Source organism: Benincasa hispida, chromosome 3, assembly GCF_027475165.1.
Source record: "Benincasa hispida cultivar pf3 chromosome 3, pf3_genome.v1.1, whole genome shotgun sequence".
In the NCBI taxonomy this organism is placed as follows: Eukaryota; Viridiplantae; Streptophyta; class Magnoliopsida; order Cucurbitales; family Cucurbitaceae; genus Benincasa; species Benincasa hispida.
The window spans coordinates 2,604,607-2,625,793 of NC_143480.1; the positions used below are offsets into that span (position 1 = coordinate 2,604,607).

The 21,187-nt window shown below is 32.2% G+C and overlaps 1 protein-coding gene and 2 pseudogenes across 2 annotated transcripts; all 3 read left to right on the forward strand.

Annotated features, from left to right (window-relative positions):
* Window positions 1-1,433: 1,433 nt before the first annotated feature.
* Window positions 1,434-3,263, forward strand: LOC120074271 (berberine bridge enzyme-like 14). Its single transcript, XM_039027345.2, has one exon. It carries the CDS (start codon window positions 1,557-1,559, stop codon window positions 3,147-3,149), a length of 1,593 nt encoding a protein of 530 aa, XP_038883273.2. The 5' UTR covers window positions 1,434-1,556; the 3' UTR covers window positions 3,150-3,263.
* Window positions 3,264-8,430: 5,167 nt separating this feature from the next.
* LOC120073072 (berberine bridge enzyme-like 14 pseudogene) lies at window positions 8,431-10,422 on the forward strand (annotated as a pseudogene).
* An 8,724-nt stretch (window positions 10,423-19,146) lies between these two features.
* LOC120074761 (berberine bridge enzyme-like 14 pseudogene) lies at window positions 19,147-21,187 on the forward strand (annotated as a pseudogene). Its single transcript, XR_016528166.1, has one exon. The product of XR_016528166.1 is annotated as a berberine bridge enzyme-like 14 pseudogene (transcript).

The window sequence follows — 21,187 nt, forward strand, 5'->3', positions numbered from 1 at the left end:
GAAGATGGTTGTGGTTGGTTCTTTTCCATAACGGCTAGGATTTCGTCGCCTAGCACTGATACCATGTTAAAAATAAAAGAAGAAGAAAAGAGAATGACAACACAGTTACGTGGAAACCCTAGTACAGGGAGAAAAACCACGATATAGAGATCTTTTCTTATTATTTTAATCTGATACACTGAATACATAGGGACACACTGTATAAACAGATAGTAGGAAACCCTAGGGGTCTACACAATTACATAAATGCCCCTAGGTTAATAACCCTATTTTCAACAAAAATTCATTATGCTTTTCTTTTTTCCTTTGCAAAGGTATTAAATTTTTTTCTTCTTTGGAAAATATTATTTCATGAGTATGGATATTGAATATCTGAAATTTAAATAACTGGATCTTAAATGTGTCTCTATTTAGATATACAAAAATACTATTGTCTGAAAGTTAAATGAATGAGTTTGTCTTACCAATTTTGTATATAGAAATCAAAACTAAATAATTATTTAATCAAATACAAGAAAACAAGTAACGTAGTCATAATTAAATTTAATATTTAATATATTGTTATATTGATTAATTATTTAATCAACTAAAATATCTTTAAACAAATATTTTAAAATTAAACATGATTTAATTATTTTATTAATAAAATAATTAAATAAATAGAAATTAATTAGAATATTAATAATTAATAATGAAATTTTATACTTAAATAGTTAAGATAACATAAAATATCAATGATAAATATATTAGTCGAAATTTATTAAACCTAAATAATATATTTATATTTAATAATAATTATTAATAATAATTAATTAATATTAGACTATCGGAAATTCCATTGCTCCGTGAACAAAGACGTAAAAGAGAGGGGGGGAAAATCATAAATATTGAGTGGTTATAGACACAAATACATTGTCTCATGTCATAAATATTTGTCTTTTTTTAAAAAAAAAAATTATAGAAACTCCTGCTTTTAAAATTAAAGCTTATACAAACATTACATATACAGTTATATACCTATATGTATATGGTTTTCCTGCTTTATGTGAAAACGTTTTGAGAAAAAAAAAACCATAGCAATAAAAACAAAAAGTTTTTTTTTGAAAAGGAGTGTAATAATTAAAAGCTTAATTTGAGCCTTCCTTTTTGTGTATGGTAATAATAGGCACCAAATGGTCCAATTAATTTAATATCCTAAAAGATCTCCACAGTGATTAATAAGGAAGGATTAATTTACAAATTAAAATCAGGGGCATTAAATGAGAAAGACACGAAATTAAGGATATTTAACCTCATCCCATAATACTATATCTAGATTGTCTAATCAACAATCAAATATGGTTTGAAATGAAATTGGTAAACCCCAAAACAAAGCTCATTCTTTCTCACCATTATTTTCTAACTATATTCAACCTCTTAATTCCAATATGATTCCCATATTCATATCATTTCCTTACATAACTACCTAATCTAGATATGGCATTTCATTCGTTGTTTTTCACTTTAAGTACACCCAAATTTCCCAAACATTCTCATTCCATCATTCCATTGCAGCAATGTTGTCTTCTTCTTCATCTTCTTCATCTTCTTCAATCCTCATCTTCTTCTCTCTCATTTTGGTTTTTTCTCCATGGCTGTCCTCTGCTACTCTTCAACAGAGCTTTCTCCAATGTCTAATCTCCAATTCACAGCCCGAATTTCCCATTTCTGACGCCATTTTCACTCCCAACAACTCTTCCTTCTTACCCGTCCTCAATTCCTACATTAGAAACCTCAGATTTCAAACACCCACAACCCCAAAACCACTGGTAATCATCGCAGCCAAACACCGATCCCATGTCCAATCAACCGTTATTTGCGCCAAACGCGTTGGCTTACAGATCAGAATCCGCAGCGGCGGTCATGATTACGAAGGTCTCTCTTACGTCTCCCAACAACCCTTCATCATCCTCGACCTCTTCAACCTTCGAGCCATCAATGTCGACATTCCAACCGAAACTGCATGGGTTGAAGCAGGGGCTACCATGGGGGAGCTGTATTACGCCATTGCTAAACAGAGCAAGGTCCATGCCTTCCCTGGAGGCATTTGCCCAACGCTGGGAGCTGGTGGGCATATTTCAGGAGGTGGGTATGGGAATATGATGAGGAAATTTGGGCTTTCCGTTGACAATATTTTGGATGCAGAAATTGTAAACGTTGAAGGGAAGATTCTAAATAGACAACAAATGGGTGAAGATTTGTTTTGGGCGATTCGTGGTGGAGGAGGAGGGAGCTTTGGAGTCATTCTCTCGTGGAAGATCAAATTAGTTCAAGTCCCATCAACTGTGACGGTTTTTGATGTTGAGAGAAAGATTGAAGACGGAGCAACAGATGTTGTTTGGCAGTGGCAGAATGTTATGGACAAGCTGGATGAGAATCTGTTTATAAGATTGATGTTGCATTCATCCAAAGGGAAAAATGGGCAAAAAACAGGGAAGGCTACGTTAGTTGCTCTGTTTCTAGGGCCATTGGAGAAGCTTATGGAGATTATAAATCAGAACATACCCAGTTTGAAATTACAGAAAGAAGAGTGTATTGAAATGAACTGGATTGAATCGGTTCTGTTTTGGGCGAATTTCGAAAATGGGACAGCTCCAGAAGCGCTATTGAAGAGGGAAACCCCATCTGTACAATATCTGAAACGAAAATCAGATTATGTGAGAGAACCCATTTCAAAGGAAGGGATTGAAGGTATATGGAAGGCGATCATGGAGACGGAAGAAGTGGGTTTGACATGTAACCCTTACGGAGGGAGAATGAGCGAGATTTCAGAGACGGCGACGCCATTTCCACACAGAGCAGGGGTGAAATTCAAAATGCAATACTCATCAAACTGGAAGGAAGGAGGGGATCAAGAGGCAAAAGAGGAGATGGAGTTGGCGAGAAGATTGTACGAAGCGATGACACCATATGTGACGAAGAATCCGAGAGAAGCGTTTCTGAATTACAGAGACATTGATGTAGGAAGTAGCAGCCATTGGAGTTTGGAAGAAGGAAGGGTTTATGGGGAGAAGTACTTCAAAGGAAATTTTGAGAGATTGGTGAATGTGAAGACGAAGGTTGATCCTCAAAATTTCTTCAGAAATGAACAGAGTATCCCCACTCGTTAATTTCTTCTTGTTGAGGATGAATGGATGGATATGGTCATCTTCATATATTCATATAAACTTTAGCTTTCTTAGTTATGTTTTTTCTCGCTATTAATAATTTAATACTTTTTATTAGTACTTTTCTATAAGCTAGAAAAAAAAAAAATTCTATATCAACCTAAAATTATCAACTAATAATTAGATCAATTTAGACGGTGAAATTTACATCCTTTGAGATTTTATTTAACTTTATATTTAGAAATTTAATTTGAGTCGATTCATTCTTAAATTTTCATAAGACTTTTGATTATGATTAACTTTGATTTTGAAAATCAACTAGGTATTATATAAGCATGTAGAATTCATCAAATATCGGTTTTATAAATTGAACTATTAAAATAAATGTATGGACCATTCTCGAAGAAAATTATGGTTAAGTCTAAATTTATTCATTTATTAAAATTTAAAGATTTAATTGATACAATTATAAGTTTTATGAAAGGTACTTCAATGGAAAGTAATGAAGGAATTGAAGGGTATAAATTTATATGTTTACAAAAGTTTAATGTATAAATTAATACAAATCCTAAAATTTGGGATATAAATATATTTTTTTCAAAATTTTATGTATTATTACTAATAAAGATTGATTTCCATATAAGAATTTGGGGAATTAAACTAAAAGAATAACTAAGCAAGTACCTCATCCAACAAAAACACAAATAAGCATTCTCTCCCTTATTTCCTAAATAGAGGAATGTCAATGTCATATTAATCTGAGATTCATATTCAAATCATTAAATGTTACTTTATATAACTTGGCCAATATAGAAGAGATTTATATAATCTCAAATGGAAATTAAAGATGTTTGCTAACAACACTATTTTGATTTTGGTCTTTTATTTTTAGTTTTTAAAATTAAATGTTACTTTTAGTTTTTAAAATTAAATGTTACTTTTAATTTTTATGTTTTGTTATTTATTTTTATCAATATTTTTAAAAAATGAAAAATTTGTTATTGATGTTTAGAATTTGAATATGAATTCATGTATTTATTGAAGAAAGATGAAAATTATTATTAAAAGATTTAGAGTAAACAAGTATACATCTCAAAAATATAAAATAAAAATAACAACATTGTTATAATGGGATATTATTTTTTTTTTTAATTTTAAAAATTAAGTTTATAAACACTTTTCATTACTTTCAAAATTGAATCCAAAAGAAAAAAGAAACATGCACACACGGAGTTTTTATTTTTATTTTATTTTTTAATTCAAGAATTGATTAGGGATGACGATTTCCCAGTGCCTTTTTAAATATAAAAAAATATATTTAAAAATATTTAGCAAACACTTCTAAAACTTTTTGCTATAAAATATAAATATTTTTTGTATTTTTCTATTTATAAGAATTTCCCTCATTTCTTATGGATTGAATTCCTGTAATTCTCCAATCCGAATTTTAATTGAGTCTTGGGGATGAGGGGAGATCTTTATTCCCGACCCCAATTTTTTAATATACTAATATATATAATATATTTTTTAATATTATTAATAACATTTTTAGGTATATATTATTGATAACGTTAGACAAACTTTAGTTTTTTATTTATATAATAATTTAATTTTGTATTATTTACAATAAAAAAATACTAATTATTTTTAATTAGTCATTTAAATTTTAAATACTGCGCACTGGTTGATCTTTTTTTTATCATATAGTTTTTTAGAATGAAAATTTAATTTAAGACATAAACCTCCTTTCCTTAAAACTAAGACTTATCTAACTATTTTTAAATCTTTTGTGTTTATTTATTTATTTTTGGGAAAGTGTTTTAGAAAATTTATCACCTTATTTCATGAGGATTGATTTACATAAGAATTAGGTAGGGATGATAGGGCTGAGGCGAGGGGATACCCTCCCCATTCCCGTCTCTGTGGAAATTTTTAATCCTCATTCCCACCTCATTCCTTGTTTTGGGGTCGAGAATCTCTGTTCGAAGATTCGAGTTCGAGAAAAATCTCCACATTTATTTTATTATTTTATTATTAAAATTAACTAAATTTAGTATTTACATTGAAATTGTAAATTGTAGGTAAAAAGTTAGTATTTGTATAACATATATTTGTTTAAATTAATAATTAAAGAATATTTTGGTGCTATGGATTTTTAATAAAAAAATAAATTTATTATATTAGAAAAAAAATGGACTAAAACAATAGTTGAAAGCTACCCTTTTAGTAGTTTATATAAGTATATATCTATATATCTATATATCTATATATATATATAAAAACGCTTAAAAAAATTTGGGGCGGAGGCTGGGCAGGGATCCCCTTTCAGATCGGGTCGAGAATCCGACCTTGCGGAAAATTTTACCATCCCTAGAATTAGGGGAATTAAATTACAAAGATATATTTTCTAATTTTTTTTTTTAAATTACAATGACCGACGAATGAGCAATGGCAGGCGACAAATGGTGTGGATAGTAATGTTGGGAGGGGAAGGTTGTTGCAAAGGAGAATAACTTTAGGGTTTTTTTTTTTTTTTTGGTATATCAACTCAATCAAATGCATATCATTAAGTGTAACAATTGAAGGAAATTTTCGGAATAGATCCTTTGAGCGGAAGCAAAGATCGTCCCAAATTCCATTTTTATTGAATATAAAGTTTTACAGTGGAACAACAATAAGATATCCATTTACTTAAAATTACAACATGCTTTAAAACAATCATATAGGGTTTCAGAACCCCTTAGCTTTGAATAACCATTTCTTCAAGAGCTCCCTCGTACACGCCACAAATGGAACACCTTCCAAGCGGATCTCCTTTTTCAAGAACAGACACCATCACTCAAGAACCCTCTGTATTCTCTTGGGATACAGGATTCAAGCAAAAGTTGTGGGCTTTGCTTGAATTCTTGGAAGAGGGAAAGGAGATGAAGAGGAGGAGAGGGAAGAGAAAAACTTTTATTCTCTATGAATGTTCCTTAGAAAGAACACCTCTTCTCTTTGAGGAAGAAGATCATTCATTCAACTTCTTGAATCTCACATTAGATAACTTGAGAGAATGAAGGGAGGAGTTATAACTCCTTCCCTTTTTATTAATTTCAATTAAATTAATAAAATAAAAACTATATATATATATACACACACACATATAATAGTTATCTTACTATATATATACACTATATGTTATATCAAAATATAACATATAGCCTATAGTTTTATATTGCATTAAATACAACATAAACTATAGATTTTATTTTCTCTCAACAATACATGGAATTTAATATAAATCACATTTATATTAAATCCACTTAAATAAATCTCATCCATATAAATGATATTTGGATCATATCCAAATATTTAATTCATTTCAATATAAATCATATTTATATTTAATTACATGAATCTCATTCATATAATTGGTATTTAAATCATATTCAAATGCCTCTCAATAATGTATCAAATACATTATAATTAATTATATCATATATAATTAATTCCCTCAATTAATTTGAACACCTCAAATTAATCCAAGGATTAAATCTCAATTAAATCTTTGTTGAGCTACAAAGGGGACCTTATAGACCTGTAGATTGAATCTCCAACGGTACTTGGATAATTAATAAACTCTTTAATTAAATTACCCGACATCCGTTAATTGTCGGTCACCAAATACCGCACTTTTCGCACTACAGATAAATTTTTGTGTTCATTGGATATAACCAATCAACAGAGCGATGACCTAACTCCTTAAGTATCATTGATCCCTCTAATGAACAATAAGTCAAAGTCCCATTATGACCAAGTCCCTCTCGAACCAAGAGAGAGTGTGGCCACTATACTTGGAATCAGCCCTTAAGGGAGCAATTTATCTACTTACTCTTGCATTGGTGATAGAGTGAACTCCATCTTGTGCAGCTATGTTTGTAGCTCTCCAGTCAGACGAATCCTCAAAATGGTAGGTTTGTTGAGTTGGTAATTTGGTCATTCCCACCCATACAAATCAAAGAACCGCTTTCATGAGTAGGAGTTCACAACTCACCCAGGATTCAGGTCATGTCACATTTGGTCATCCTAGTGAAATGTAAGTCTCTATTATTAACAACATTATATAAAGAGACTAATCATTTTATGGTCCGATCTTATACAAACTCTTTGTATAGGATACCCTTGCTCACATGTCTCCATGTGAATGATTAGGATTAGATCATTTGTAGCACTTTACAACACTTGTAATACCTACAAAGCGGGTCGTATCCGTAGTGTCACCAAAATAAGGTACACAACCTTATTCATCTTCTACAGACCGTTTAGGTTATTATTTAAACAAGATCCACTTGTATGTCTCTACATACTTGTTTAAATTACATGAAATAATCTCGGATCTTAGTTTATTAGATTGAGTATATGCTTATAAAATAACACTTATTTTATTAATAACAATATGTTTATATAAATTTTACAAACTACGAGATTATAAGGAGATTTAGGACACCATTCTCAACAACAACAATATATCAACTAAGTGTATTAGCAATATATCAGTCAAACGCATCATTATCAAGTATTTTAAGTGTATATCAAAAGTATATCAAATGTATATCACTAGTATATTAAGTAAATAAGTTAAATGCATCATTGTCAAGTTTATCAACAATATATCAATCAAGTGTATTAAGTGTATATTATTAGCATATCAAGTGTATATTAGTAGTGATCAAGCGTACATCAAATATAAGACATGGGTGTATTAAACACCAATTAATAAATGTTTGATTAATTGATACAATTAAAATGATGTATATCAATAGTATATCATCTTAACATAAGGTATATCACTTAACGAATATAATTAATAATGAGTATATTAATAGTAGAGGGTATTTTAAACTTTTACTCTTTTAATGCTTAGGTTGGGCCACGATTTTGCTAAATCTGCAAAAAGGAAAAAGTTTGAGACAAATGTGCAAATTTTATTTAATTTTTTACCATCCATCCATGCAATTGCCCCCGATATAAATTATAATTACAAGGATATGGAACTAATTTTAGGATATTTGTTCTCGTCCAAAAGCACACAAGATTATTACCTAATCAAAATCCAATATGATTTGGATCACAAATTATTTCCTTCTATAATTCCCCTCACAGAGAAGACATTTACAAACAAAGAAATAACAATTCAAGTAATTTCCATAACATCAAATCCAAAAAAAAAAAAAAAGAAAAGAAAAAAAATCCTATTTAATGAGGATTTCGTTTTTAGTTTTGTATTTTTTAAATTTATACTTATTTCCTTTTATATTGGAATTTCACCTTAGAAAATAAAAATACTTGATTTTCTTGTATTTTTTTTTAAGAAAAAACAACTTTTTGTAAATTATTAATTTTCTTTTAAATTTCAAAATTCAACTTAGTTTTTGAAAAATGTTAGTATACGGTGAATAGGTAAATAGTGTCTATATAAACCTAGTTTTTAACAATTAAAACCAAAAAAATAAAAACTATCAAACGACCTGCTAAAAAAGGACTAAAATGATTGTCTCTGTTCTTTACATAAATCTTCGTGTCTAAGCACACCGATATTCACAAACATTCACATTCCATCATTCCATTACAGAAATGTGGTCTTCATCTTCATCTTCTTCAACCCTCACATTCTTCTCTCTCATTTTGATTTTCTCTCCATTGATATCCTCTGTTTCTGTTCAACAGAGCTTTCTCCAATGTCTGACCACTACTTCACAGCCTCAATTCCCCATTTCTGACGCCATTTTCACTCCCAACAACTCTTTCTTCTTACCAGTCCTCAACTCCTACATCAGAAACCTCAGATTTCAAACACCCACAACCCCAAAACCACTGGTAATCGTCACAGCCAAACACCAATCCCATGTCCAATCAACCGTTGTTTGTGCCAAACGAGTTGGCTTACAGATCAGAATCCGCAGTGGCGGCCATGATTACGAAGGCTTCTCTTATGTCTCCCAACAACCCTTCATCATCCTCGACCTCTTCAACCTTCGAGCCATTAGAGTCAATATTGCAAAAGGAACTGCTCGTGTTCAAGCAGGGGCTACCTTGGGGGAACTTTACTACGCCATTGCTAACAAAAGTAACCTCCATGGCTTCCCTGGAGGCGTTTGCCCAACTGTGGCTACTGGTGGCCATTTTTCCGGGGGTGGGTATGGGAATTTGATCAGGAAATTTGGGCTCACCATTGATAACATTTTGGATGCTCAGATTGTAAATGCTGATGGGAAGATTCTAAACAGACAAACTATGGGGGAAGATTTATTCTGGGCGATTCGAGGCGGGGGAGGAGGGAGCTTTGGAGTTATTCTCTCATGGAAGATCAATTTAGTTCCTGTTCCATCAACTGTGACGGTTTTTGATGTTGAGAGAAAGATTGAAGACGGAGCAACAGATGTTGTTTGGCAATGGCAGAATGTTATGGACAAACTGGATGAGAATCTGTTTATAAGATTGATGTTGCATTCATCCAAAGGGAAAAATGGACAAAAAACAGGGAAAGCTACGTTGGTGGCTCTGTTTCTAGGGCCAGTGGAGAAGCTTATGCAGATTATAAATCAGAACATACCCAGTTTGAAATTACAGAGACAAGAGTGTTTTGAAATGAGTTGGATTCAATCGGTTCTGTTTTGGGCAAATTTCCCAAATGGGACAGCTCCAGAGGCGTTGTTGAGCAGGAAAATATCATCTACACCTTTTCTGAAGCGGAAATCAGACTATGTGAGAGAACCCATTTCAAGGGAAGGGATAGAAGCCATATGGAAAGCGATTATGGAGGTTGAAGAAGTGGGACTGACATGGAATCCTTACGGGGGCAAAATGAGCCAAATTTCAGAGACAGAGACGCCATTTCCACACAGAGCAGGAGTGAAATTCAAAATCCAATACTCATCAAACTGGAAGGAAGGAGGGGATCAAGAGGCACAAGAGGAGATGGAGTTGGCGAGAAGATTGTACGAAGCGATGACACCTTATGTAACGAAGAATCCGAGAGAAGCGTTTCTGAATTACAGAGACATTGATGTCGGAATTAGCAGCCATTGGAGTTTGGAAGAAGGAAGGGTTTATGGGGAGAAGTATTTCAAAGGAAATTTTGAGAGATTGGTGAACGTGAAAACAGAGGTTAATCCTCAGAATTTCTTCAGAAATGAACAGAGTATCCCCACTCGTCGTTCATCTCTTCTTGTAAATGAACAAAGATGAAGGATTTCAAGTTTCAATTATGATATGTTATGAAAAAAAGAAAAATAAGTGGGGGTAGCCTTAGCTTTGAATGAATGCTTCTGAAACTTGTATTGCTGATTCTGATTGCATTTCTTCTAAGAAAACTGTTTCTTTTCTATACGGGTTTTCTACTTGCTACAAATATGTATAATTTGCATTAGAAAACACCCTATTCCTAACTTTCGTCATCATAAATCCACTCAAAAAATGCAAAAATTCAAAATAAATATATAAATGTTGTCAAATTGAGGAACTCCGCGGATAATAATAATAATAGTAAAATATAACTAAACTTATAAATAACTAAAATTATAATGTTATGGAAATAGGAATAATATAAATAGAAAATATGATTTTATAAAAATAGAAAATATATGAAAAAAAAATTTATTCTCACCAATGTGCATAATTTTAAGATCCATCAAATGTCATTATTTATACACAAAGTGACCAGTAGTATGTGGACTTACATGGACATCAATTCTGAATTATTATATGACACATGAACAACATGAAAAATGACACAACTTTTAGGATGGTAAGTATTAGACATATATTTTTATGATATTTATAATACTCTCCCTCATGTGCCCATATATATATATATATATGAATTATGCATCGCTAAAACCTTATTAGGAAAAACCCAATGAAAAAAAAATCACAGTTAAGGAAAAAAAAAGTACATATTTCATGTATTTACTCCCTCTCACAAAAACATGACTTAAGATCTCTGAGTCGCCGCATTTCAATATTGTGCACCAATTTTTAAAAAGTTGCAATTGGTAATACTTTGTAAATAAGTCTGCAGGTTATCATTCAAACAAATTTGTTGTATATTGGTGTTATCATTTTCTTCAAGATCATGAGTGTAGAAAAACTTCGGTGAAATATGCTTTGTTCTATCTCCTTTAATAAATCCTCATTTGATTTGGACTATGCAGGTTGTGTTGTCTTTGTATAATATTGTTGGAAGATTTTTATTAGAAGATAAGTAACACGTTTCACGAATGTGCTGAGTCATTGACCTTAGTCATACACATTCTCGATTAGTTTTGTGAATTGTAAGAATTTTAGCATGATTTGAGAAAGTGGTCGTTGTTGTCTGTTCCAATCGCCACGATATAGAAGTTCCTCCACATGTGAACAAATAACCTATTTGAGATCTAGCTTTGTGTGGATCAGATAAATATCCAGAATCTACATAACTAACTAAATCAAAATTTCATTTATTTGAAGAAAACAAACCCATATCGATTATTTCTCAGAGATAATGGAGTATATGCTTAATAACGGAGAAGAACTATATCTAGCAAATAAATTTACTGAAAATGCAATATTTGGTCTTGTGCTATTAGCAAGATACATAAGTGTACCGATTGCACTAAGATATGGTACTTCAAGATCCATAAGTTTTTCATTATCTTCTCGAGGTCGAAATATATCTTTCTTTATATCTAATGAATGGACTTCCATTGGAATATTTAATAGATGTGTTTTGTCCATATAAAATCTTTTCAAAAATTTTTCTATATAAGTTGACCGATGAATAAATATTTCCATCTACTAAATGCCCAATTTGCAAACCAAGACAATTTTGTTTTTTCGAGATCTTTTATCTCAAATTTTTTCTTAAGATATTTTATTGTTTTTTGAAAGCTCTTTAAGTTCCAATTATATTCAAGTCGTCAACATATACAGTTATAATAGCAAATCCTTATTGTGATTTTTTTATAAAAGCACATAGACATATTGAATTATTTTGATATTTTTCTTTCAATAAATATCCACTCAGGCGATTGTATCACATCCGTCCTTATTGTTTCAATCTATATAGTGATCTTTGTAACTTTATTGAATACAAAGTTATATATATTGAATTATTGTTTCAATATATATATATGTTTCAGGTACCTTAAATCCTTATGAGATTCTCATATAAATATCTAATGGAACACGAGACATACGCAGTAGAATAAGAACCTAATTACACTTTAATTGCTTCTAATCAAAAGGAAATTAGCATGCAATTTGAAGAAAAAACAGTAAATTAACTTACTTTTGAAGCTCCCGAAAACCGCTTTTCCTTGTTGAATATCAACCCAAACTCTTCCGGACCACCATTAGAGTTGACTTACTATCCTCTGGACTCAGAACCGGATTGTGGGACCCGATGGATGAAGAAAACTGAGAGAGAGAAAAAAAGATGAAAAATATGAATGAATTTGGGTTTGGTATGGGTTTTCTTTTTCTCCAAAAATGTGATTTTTCCAGCCCAAATTTAAAAAAATAATTTTGGAAAAATGGCCAAAAGTCTTTCATCCATAATTGAAAGCCCATTTTATAGAAAAACTATGCAACATTTGCATGAAACAGATTCATAAATACCAACACCTAGAATCCACTATGTAATTGGGCTTAATATCTCCACTATAAGCCAACACCTAGCCCACTATGTTGTTAGTGGGATTATCCAACAAAAGTTTGGATTTTCCCACTAACTTTAGTCAAAGAGCAACATAGTCATTTGGTCAAAGTCAAACTTTGACAAAAAAGTCAACATTTTGACTTTTTATGTTTTTTCCGTGTTGACTAATTTTGACCTCCCAAGCATGAATCCGCATTCATTTTCTCGAAATTCAAATCACATTTGAATATAAGGTTGGTCAAAGTTTGATTTTTTAAAGTAAAAAAGTCAACTCTTCGACTTTTTACATCTTTGACCATTTCCATTATTTCCATGCTTCCGATTATGAACATATTCATATTCTTGATATTTTAATCACATTTAAATATTAAAGTTGTATCTCTAAACTGAAAAACCAACCACTATATCACATATATTGTTGGTTTCTCTCTCTTCACCTAATTCGAACAATTCGAATTATTTTATCATACTATTCTAAGTTTATTCTATATGAGCTAATAGGGGAACCTAATGGACCTATAGATCATGGGCTCCAACGATCCGAGATTAGCTAGCTAAACTCTTTAGACAGAGCTAATCAACATTCGTTAACTAACGCGTCATTCCACTATAGTCCCATAGTTGCACTCCCCTCACTATAGATATATTTGTGTCCATTTGATATAACCATGATTAGTAAGCTAATCCTTCACAGATTGTTCGTAATCTCGGCTGGGTCGTAAAAACTGTTTTACCCCCAAGACTATATCTTGTTCCTTAAGTTCCACTGATCTTCCAATGAACAATTGGTTCAAGGTCCAACCTATAAACCGAATCCCTCTCGGGCCAAGGAGAGGGTGGGGCCCCTTGTTCAAGACCTGGATTCAGTACTAAAGGGAATAATCTATCTACTATCCTTATAACGGGTAGGAGTGAATTTCATCTTGCACCTTATGTTCCCAGCTATCCGCCTGATCTTACCCTTGAAATGGGAGGCTTATTGGGCCAGCGATGATGAGCTACCCTCACCTATGCATATCTAAGGATAATTCAGAGTGAATAGGAGTTCATAGTTAGCTCAAGATTAAGATTAAGTTATCTAGGTCATCAATTAACGAAATAGTCAGTTTTATACATAAAATGGCATTTAGAACGTAAAAAGTAACTATTTCATGGTTCAGTCTTATGCAAACTCATTGCATAGGATGCCCCGACTCACATATCTCTATATGAACGATTCAGAATCACATCGTTTGTACTAACTACAAATTGGGCCGCATCCATAGTGTACCCAGAATAAGGCGCCCAATCTTATTCATATACTATAGACCATTTTGGCTATATATTTGAACTTGATCCACATTTATGTCATTACATAAAGTTTAAACTACATTAAATAGCCTTAGGACCTTAGTTTATTGGATTCAAGATTACAATTTCAATAACAACTTTATCGAAAAACAAAACAGAATATGTTTATTAATTTACAAACTACGAGTTTTAGGACATAAAATCCAACAATATCATTATCAAGAGATCCCTATAAATATATTGTGGTTACATCCATGATGCATGTCCAAACTTTCATACACAGTCAAGTTAATTAAATATCTTAGTATTATTGCATCCACCACTGGAGAATATGCCTCATCATAATCAATATCAAGTTTTGTGAAAAACTTTGTGCAACTAGTCTTGCTTTGTATGTTGTGATCTCATTATTTTCATTTCTTTTTCTCACAAATACATATTTGTATTCCACAGGTTTGACACCTTCTTGTGTTCAAACTACAGGTCCAAAAACCTGGCGTTTTGAAAGTGAATTTAATTCTATCTCAATAGCTTCTTTTCACTGAAGTCAATCTTTTCTATGTCGACACTCTTCAATAGATTTTGGTTCAGGATTCTCATTTTCAGATATAATATCAACACCAACATTATACACAAAAAATGTTGTGAATAATTACATTAGTTTGATTCCATCTTTTTCCTATCATGACATACTTTATTAAAATCTCATTATTATCTCTAGGTATTTCATCTTCCTCACTAGTCTTGTCGAGGATTTCTTCCAGGGTATTTATATCTTCAACCAAATATTTTTCACTATTAATTATTTTTCGTTTTTGAGGATTTTTATCTTTGGAATTTACTAGTCCACTACGTTTCTGGCGTGTTCCAGACTCATTTGTGACAACTTATTGTGCTGGAATTTCAATTTTTTATAGAACATTTGCAGCTAGTATATGTGACTTAGTTACTTTCTTCGCATCTATCAATAAATGCATCTGATAATTGATTTATTATATTTTGAAAATGAATTGTTTTCTGAACTTCAAGTTCATATTGATCTGGCGAGGATCTAAATGAGACAATAACGATACATTCGATGCAATTTCTTTTTCCAATTTCTTAATTTCTCCTCCTGATGTTGGAAAATTTGTCTCATTAAAATGACAATCAGCAAATCGTGCAGTAAATACATCATTTGTTAGGGGTTCAAAATATTTAATAATTGATGGGGAATCATATCCAACATATATTCAACCTCATTTAAGGACACATCTTAGTGTGTTGTGGTGGAGCGATTGGAACGTATACTGCACACCAAAAAATTATTATATGGGAAATATTTGGCTCATGACCATAAGTTAATTGTAATGACGAGTATTTATGATAAGTTACTGGCCTAATGCGTACAAGTGATGCTACATGCAAAATAGCATGTCCCCATGAAGCTTAGCTCTCATAAGTAATGGTCTTGCAATTAATTGCAAACGTTTTATAGATGATTCGGCTAAATCATTTTATGTATGAACATGAGCTACAAGATGTTTAACACTCATCCAAATTGACATACACTAATGATCAAAAGCTTGGGATATAAATTCACCAGCATTATCAAGACAAATGGTCTTAATTGTATAATCAGAAAATTGTTCTCTTAACTTAATTATTTGAGCAAGTAATCTTGCAAATGCAAGATTTCGACTTGATAATAAGCACAAGTGTGATCATCTACTAGATACATCTATTAATATCATAAAATATCTAAATGATCCACTTGGTGGCTTAATAGCTCCACATATATAACCATAAATTTGCTCTAAAATATGCATTCTATTAAATGTTTACAACAAGCTAAAATGAATTAGATAAAATAGAAAAGGGATAAGAATTACTAACCTTTGAAGAACTTTTCTTCTCGTAAGATTTCTCCTCTGCAAAAGGGTCACATTGCAGGTGATTCAGTCCCCACTTTAGATTGCAATGGTCTAATTATTTATTTGCCTTGAGAGCAAACATCACATGATAATTCATTAGATTGAAGAATCTTCTGTTCTTCAAAGGGTATCCATTTGAATTCTCAATAATTCTCCTTATCATTATAGATTCTAGAAGACCCAATCAATCATACCAAATTATAAATATGTCTGGATTCATGAACTTCAGGTTCATTGTTGCATATGTTTCGATTAGTCGTATATAAGTATAATACAATTCAGAAGATAAAACAGACAATTTTTCCAATATACATTTTTTATTTAAGATGGTAGAGATAATATATAGATATTCCACATTATTCTTACCATCAATCTTAGTATGATAACCATTGTAACGTATATCTTTAAAACTTAGAAGATTTCTCTTTGATTGACTGGAGAACAATGCATTGTTAATTGTAAATTTTGTTCCTTTAGGCAAAATAATATTTGCTTTTCCAAAACCTTCGATCAAGTTTACAGAACCTCATTTTGTATTTACTTTTGCTTTTAGCATTATCAATTTGGAAAAATATTTTTTATTTGTAAGTATTGTGTGTGTAGTTGCACTGTCTGTTAGACATAGATCTTCTTTGCTCATTTTTTAAACACCCAACATATGAAAATGATCCATGTTTCTTCATTAAAAGAAAATAATTGCAATAAGAAAAATAACACTTAAAATATACAAAAGTTACTAAAAAAAATATGAAGATAGATAAAAGAAACAACAACATTAAGTCTAGATATTATCAAAATGAAAAGAAACATTTATGTTTCATCAACTGCACCAATATTCTCTTCAGGAGATTCAAAGAAGTCTGCTACATCCAAATTCGTCATATGGGATAGGTCAAATATATTATTATCATGGTATGTAAAATTTACTTCCACATTTTCCCATTTTCCTTCAGAGAAACTTGATAGAGGTCAACTAAGTGTTTTGACATACGATAGATACGTAACCAATAGTCAGTCATTCTGCATCGGAAGTATTTATTTTCAACACTTTTTGAACTTTTATCTTGTGGATAGGGTTGACAACGGGGTGGGGCGGGGTCAAGGGTGCACTCCCCGTCTCCGTCCCCGTGGGGATTTATAATCCCTGTCCCCACCCCCATTTCCCGTTTTGGAGAATCGGGATCGTGGTTGGGGAATCCTCGTTTGGGGATCCGATCCCTCCGGGGGAAAATGCCCCATTTATATTTGTATTTTTAATCAATTATTTATTTAAAATCAATTAAATTTTGGTATTTAAATTCAAATTTTAGATATTTGATAAAACTAATATTACTACTCTTTTATTTATTTAAATTAATAATTAAAAATATTTTATATTTAATAAAAAGTTTAATATAATTATATTATGAAATAAATTTTTAAAAAAATAAAATAATAAACAGTAACAACTGTTTATATGTATATATATTATTAAAATTTATTAAAAAAAATATTCGAGGTGGGGTCAGGGACGGGGATGTGGCGGAGATACAGTCCCCATCCCTGATTGGGGACCCGTTTTTTATTCCTAGTTGACCCCCATCCCTAGTCAAACTAATGATTCCCCACCTCGAGCGGAGATTTTTGCCAACCCTACTTGTGGAGCTTTTCCTTTGTGATCATCATTTTGTGTGGTTTTTTTGAAATTTGAATTATTAAAACGACCACCACGAAAATAATAATTATTTCTTCCTCTGCCACGGTCACGACCTCGACCGCGACCTCACCTCGACCACGATTATTATTAAAATTCACGGCATTCACTTTATGGAATGGTATCGTTCCAGTTGGTCGAGATTCGTGATTTTTCATCAATATCTCATTATTTTGTTCGACCATGAGAAGACATGAAATTAATTTTCTCTCGATATTGTTGTTGCAGGAGCATATTCGAGACATGAAATGTAAAAAATGTCTTATCTAACATATCAGCATCAATAATTTTTTCTCCGCATAACAATAATTTTGAAGTGATTTTAAATAATGCGAAATTGCAATCACTTACTGATTTAAAATCTTGTAGCCTCAAGTGCATCCTCTCATAACGGGCTTTAGGAAGAATAACTGTCTTTTGAGGATCAACATTTCTTTCAAATTTTTCACAAGATACAGGGATATTTTATTGTAAGATATTTCATTTTTAATCCCCATAGAGATGATGACGAAGGAAAATCATAGTTTTTGCTTTGTCCTGGTGGAATGTCATATTTCCTTTCTTAATTGTTTTTCCCAAGTACATAACAGTCGGGTGGATTTTGGCATCGAGCACCAATGATAAATTATTATTACCATTAATGTCAAGGGCTGCAAATTCTAATTTTGTAAAGTTTTTCATGACAACATTATTACAAAATTTTGTATTCATATTAGAAATTTAATATTTACTAAATATGCAAAATAACATTTAATTTATTGATTATAATAAAGAGAAAAAAAACTGACCTACTTTAAGACGTACCTTCAGCGACGGAAGCAACATGAGTTCGTGTTGAGAACGTATTGTGAAATTGAGGAGCACAACGAATATGGAGAAAATATAATATATATAAATATAATATAATAAAATATATCTAAACTTATAAACAACTAAATTAAAAATAACTAAAAATATAATTTTATGGAAATATGAATAATAGAAATAGAAAATATAATTTTACGGAAATAGGAAATATATGATTTTTTTTTAATTCTCACCGACATGCATAATTTTAAGATCTACCAAATATCACGATAAGTGGTAAGTGGTAAGTAGAATGTGGACTTACATAAACAACGAGCATGAATTATTACAAGGCATATGGATAACATGACTTTTAGGACACTGAGCCTTGGATATCTATTTTTATGATATTTATAATAATAAAAGAGAAATTATTTTAAATGATAAAACTGTTGAAAATATTTATAAGATATAGCAAAATTTTAGAACTATCAATATCACTAATAGATACTGATAGACTTCAATTTATTTTTAGGACACTAGGATCTATCACCATCTATCATTGATAGTTATAAAATTTCATTATAAGTATTTTGATTTATTTTTTTATATTTAAAAACAGCCATAATAAAATGCTTTATCTATAAATGAGAAAGGACAGATATTACTTAAGCTTCAAGTATGAAGTGCCAGCCTCCAATGGTCAATGGAAATGCCTGGTTGTTTCTTTTGTTTTCGTCATCTTCCTCCCAACGCCATTTCAATGGGGATTCCAAATTCATTATTAATCCCAGTTCTCACAACCTTTCTTCTCATTCTCCCTTCAATGGCGGTTTCTGATCAAATCCCATCTCATCAAACCCTTCTCAAGTGTCTTTCCGATCATTCTTCGCCATCATCTTCTCCAATCTCTGAAGTTATCTTCTTCCCCGATAACCCATCTTACTCCCCTGTCTTAAACTCTTACATCAGAAATCTCAGGTTCGCCTCACCCACTACCCCCAAACCCTTGTTCATCGTCGCCCCAACCCATGTCTCTCACATTCAAGCCACGATTCTCTGTTGCAGAATCCACGCCCTAGAAATCAGAATCCGAAGTGGTGGCCATGATTACGACGGTCTCTCTTATGTCTCCGATTCCACATTTGTGATCCTCGATATGTTCAATCTTCGATCTGTAGCTGTCGACATTGAAGACGAGAGCGCGTGGGTGGATTCGGGAGCAACCCTTGGCGAAGTTTACTTCAAAATTGCAGAGAAGAGCAAGATCCATGGATTCCCAGCTGGGGTTTGCCCCACGGTTGGAGTTGGAGGACATCTCAGCGGCGCCGGATACGGTAATTTGATGAGAAAATTTGGGGTTTCTGTGGACAATGTAGTCGATGCTTTAATTGTTGATGTAAATGGTAGGGTTTTGGATAGAGCATCAATGGGAGAAGATTTATTTTGGGCAATTAGAGGAGGAGGTGGAGCTAGTTTTGGTGTCATTGTTTCGTGGAAGTTTAAACTTGTTCCTTTACCTGAAACTGTCACTGTTTTTAGAACGGAGAAAACCATGGAGGAAGGTGTTGTAGATATCTTGTACAAATGGCAAGAAATTGCTGATAAAATTGATGAAAATCTATTCATAAGAGTGGTGATTCTTCCTGTAAATAAAAAAGCCCTAAAGACAGCAAAAGCCAAGTTCATTTCCTTGTTCCTTGGAAATGCACAGAAGCTGTTTGCGTTAATGTCTAAAAAGTTGCCGGAATTGGGTATTAAGGTTGAGGATTGTATAGAAATGAGCTGGATTGACTCTGTTCTGTTCTGGTCAAACTACCCAATTGGAACTCCACTCAATGTCTTGCTAGAAAGGCAACCAAAATCTGAAAAGTTCTTGAAGAAGAAATCAGATTATGTTCAAGAACCAATCTCAAAGGCAGACCTTGAAGGAATGATGAGGAAAATGATTGAACTGAAAAGACCAGCGCTGACTTTCAATCCATATGGTGGGAAAATGAGTCAAATTCCAGAGACGGAGACTCCATTTCCACATAGAGCAGGGAACAAATACAAAATACAATACTCAGTGACATGGAAAGAAGAAGGAGATGAGGCTGCAGACAAGAATGTGGAGCTGATCAGAGAGATGTATGAGTACATGACACCGTACGTTTCGAAATCGCCTAGAAGTGCTTATTTGAACTACAGAGATGTGGATTTGGGAGTGAATGGGAATGGGCATGCAAGCAGTTGGGGAAGAAAGTACTTCAAAGGAAACTTTGATAGATTGGTGAAGGTGAAGAGCATGGTGGATCCAGATAACTTTTTCAGATATGAACAGAGCATCCCATGTGTTGAAGCATTTGATTCTAATGGCAGAGCTGAGAGCCTTTGAAGTTTGAAGTGTGCATTGCTTGGTTGAAAATTGAAATTCATTCCCATATTATTTCTGGGATTTGTGTAATGAAAAGCTTAATTATCCCACTGATTAATGTTGTATTTGTAATTTGTTAATTGTTTTACCTATAAAATAATAATAACAATTAGAAAGAGAAATGTTAAAGGTTGCATTTTTCTTTCATGAATGGGCCATACCTTTGGACTTTTGGACTGATCTTGTAAGAGCCCAAATCTATCTTTTGTAAGAAAAATGGATTGGTTTATTACAATTGCACCCAATAAATTTTAATTTAATCAA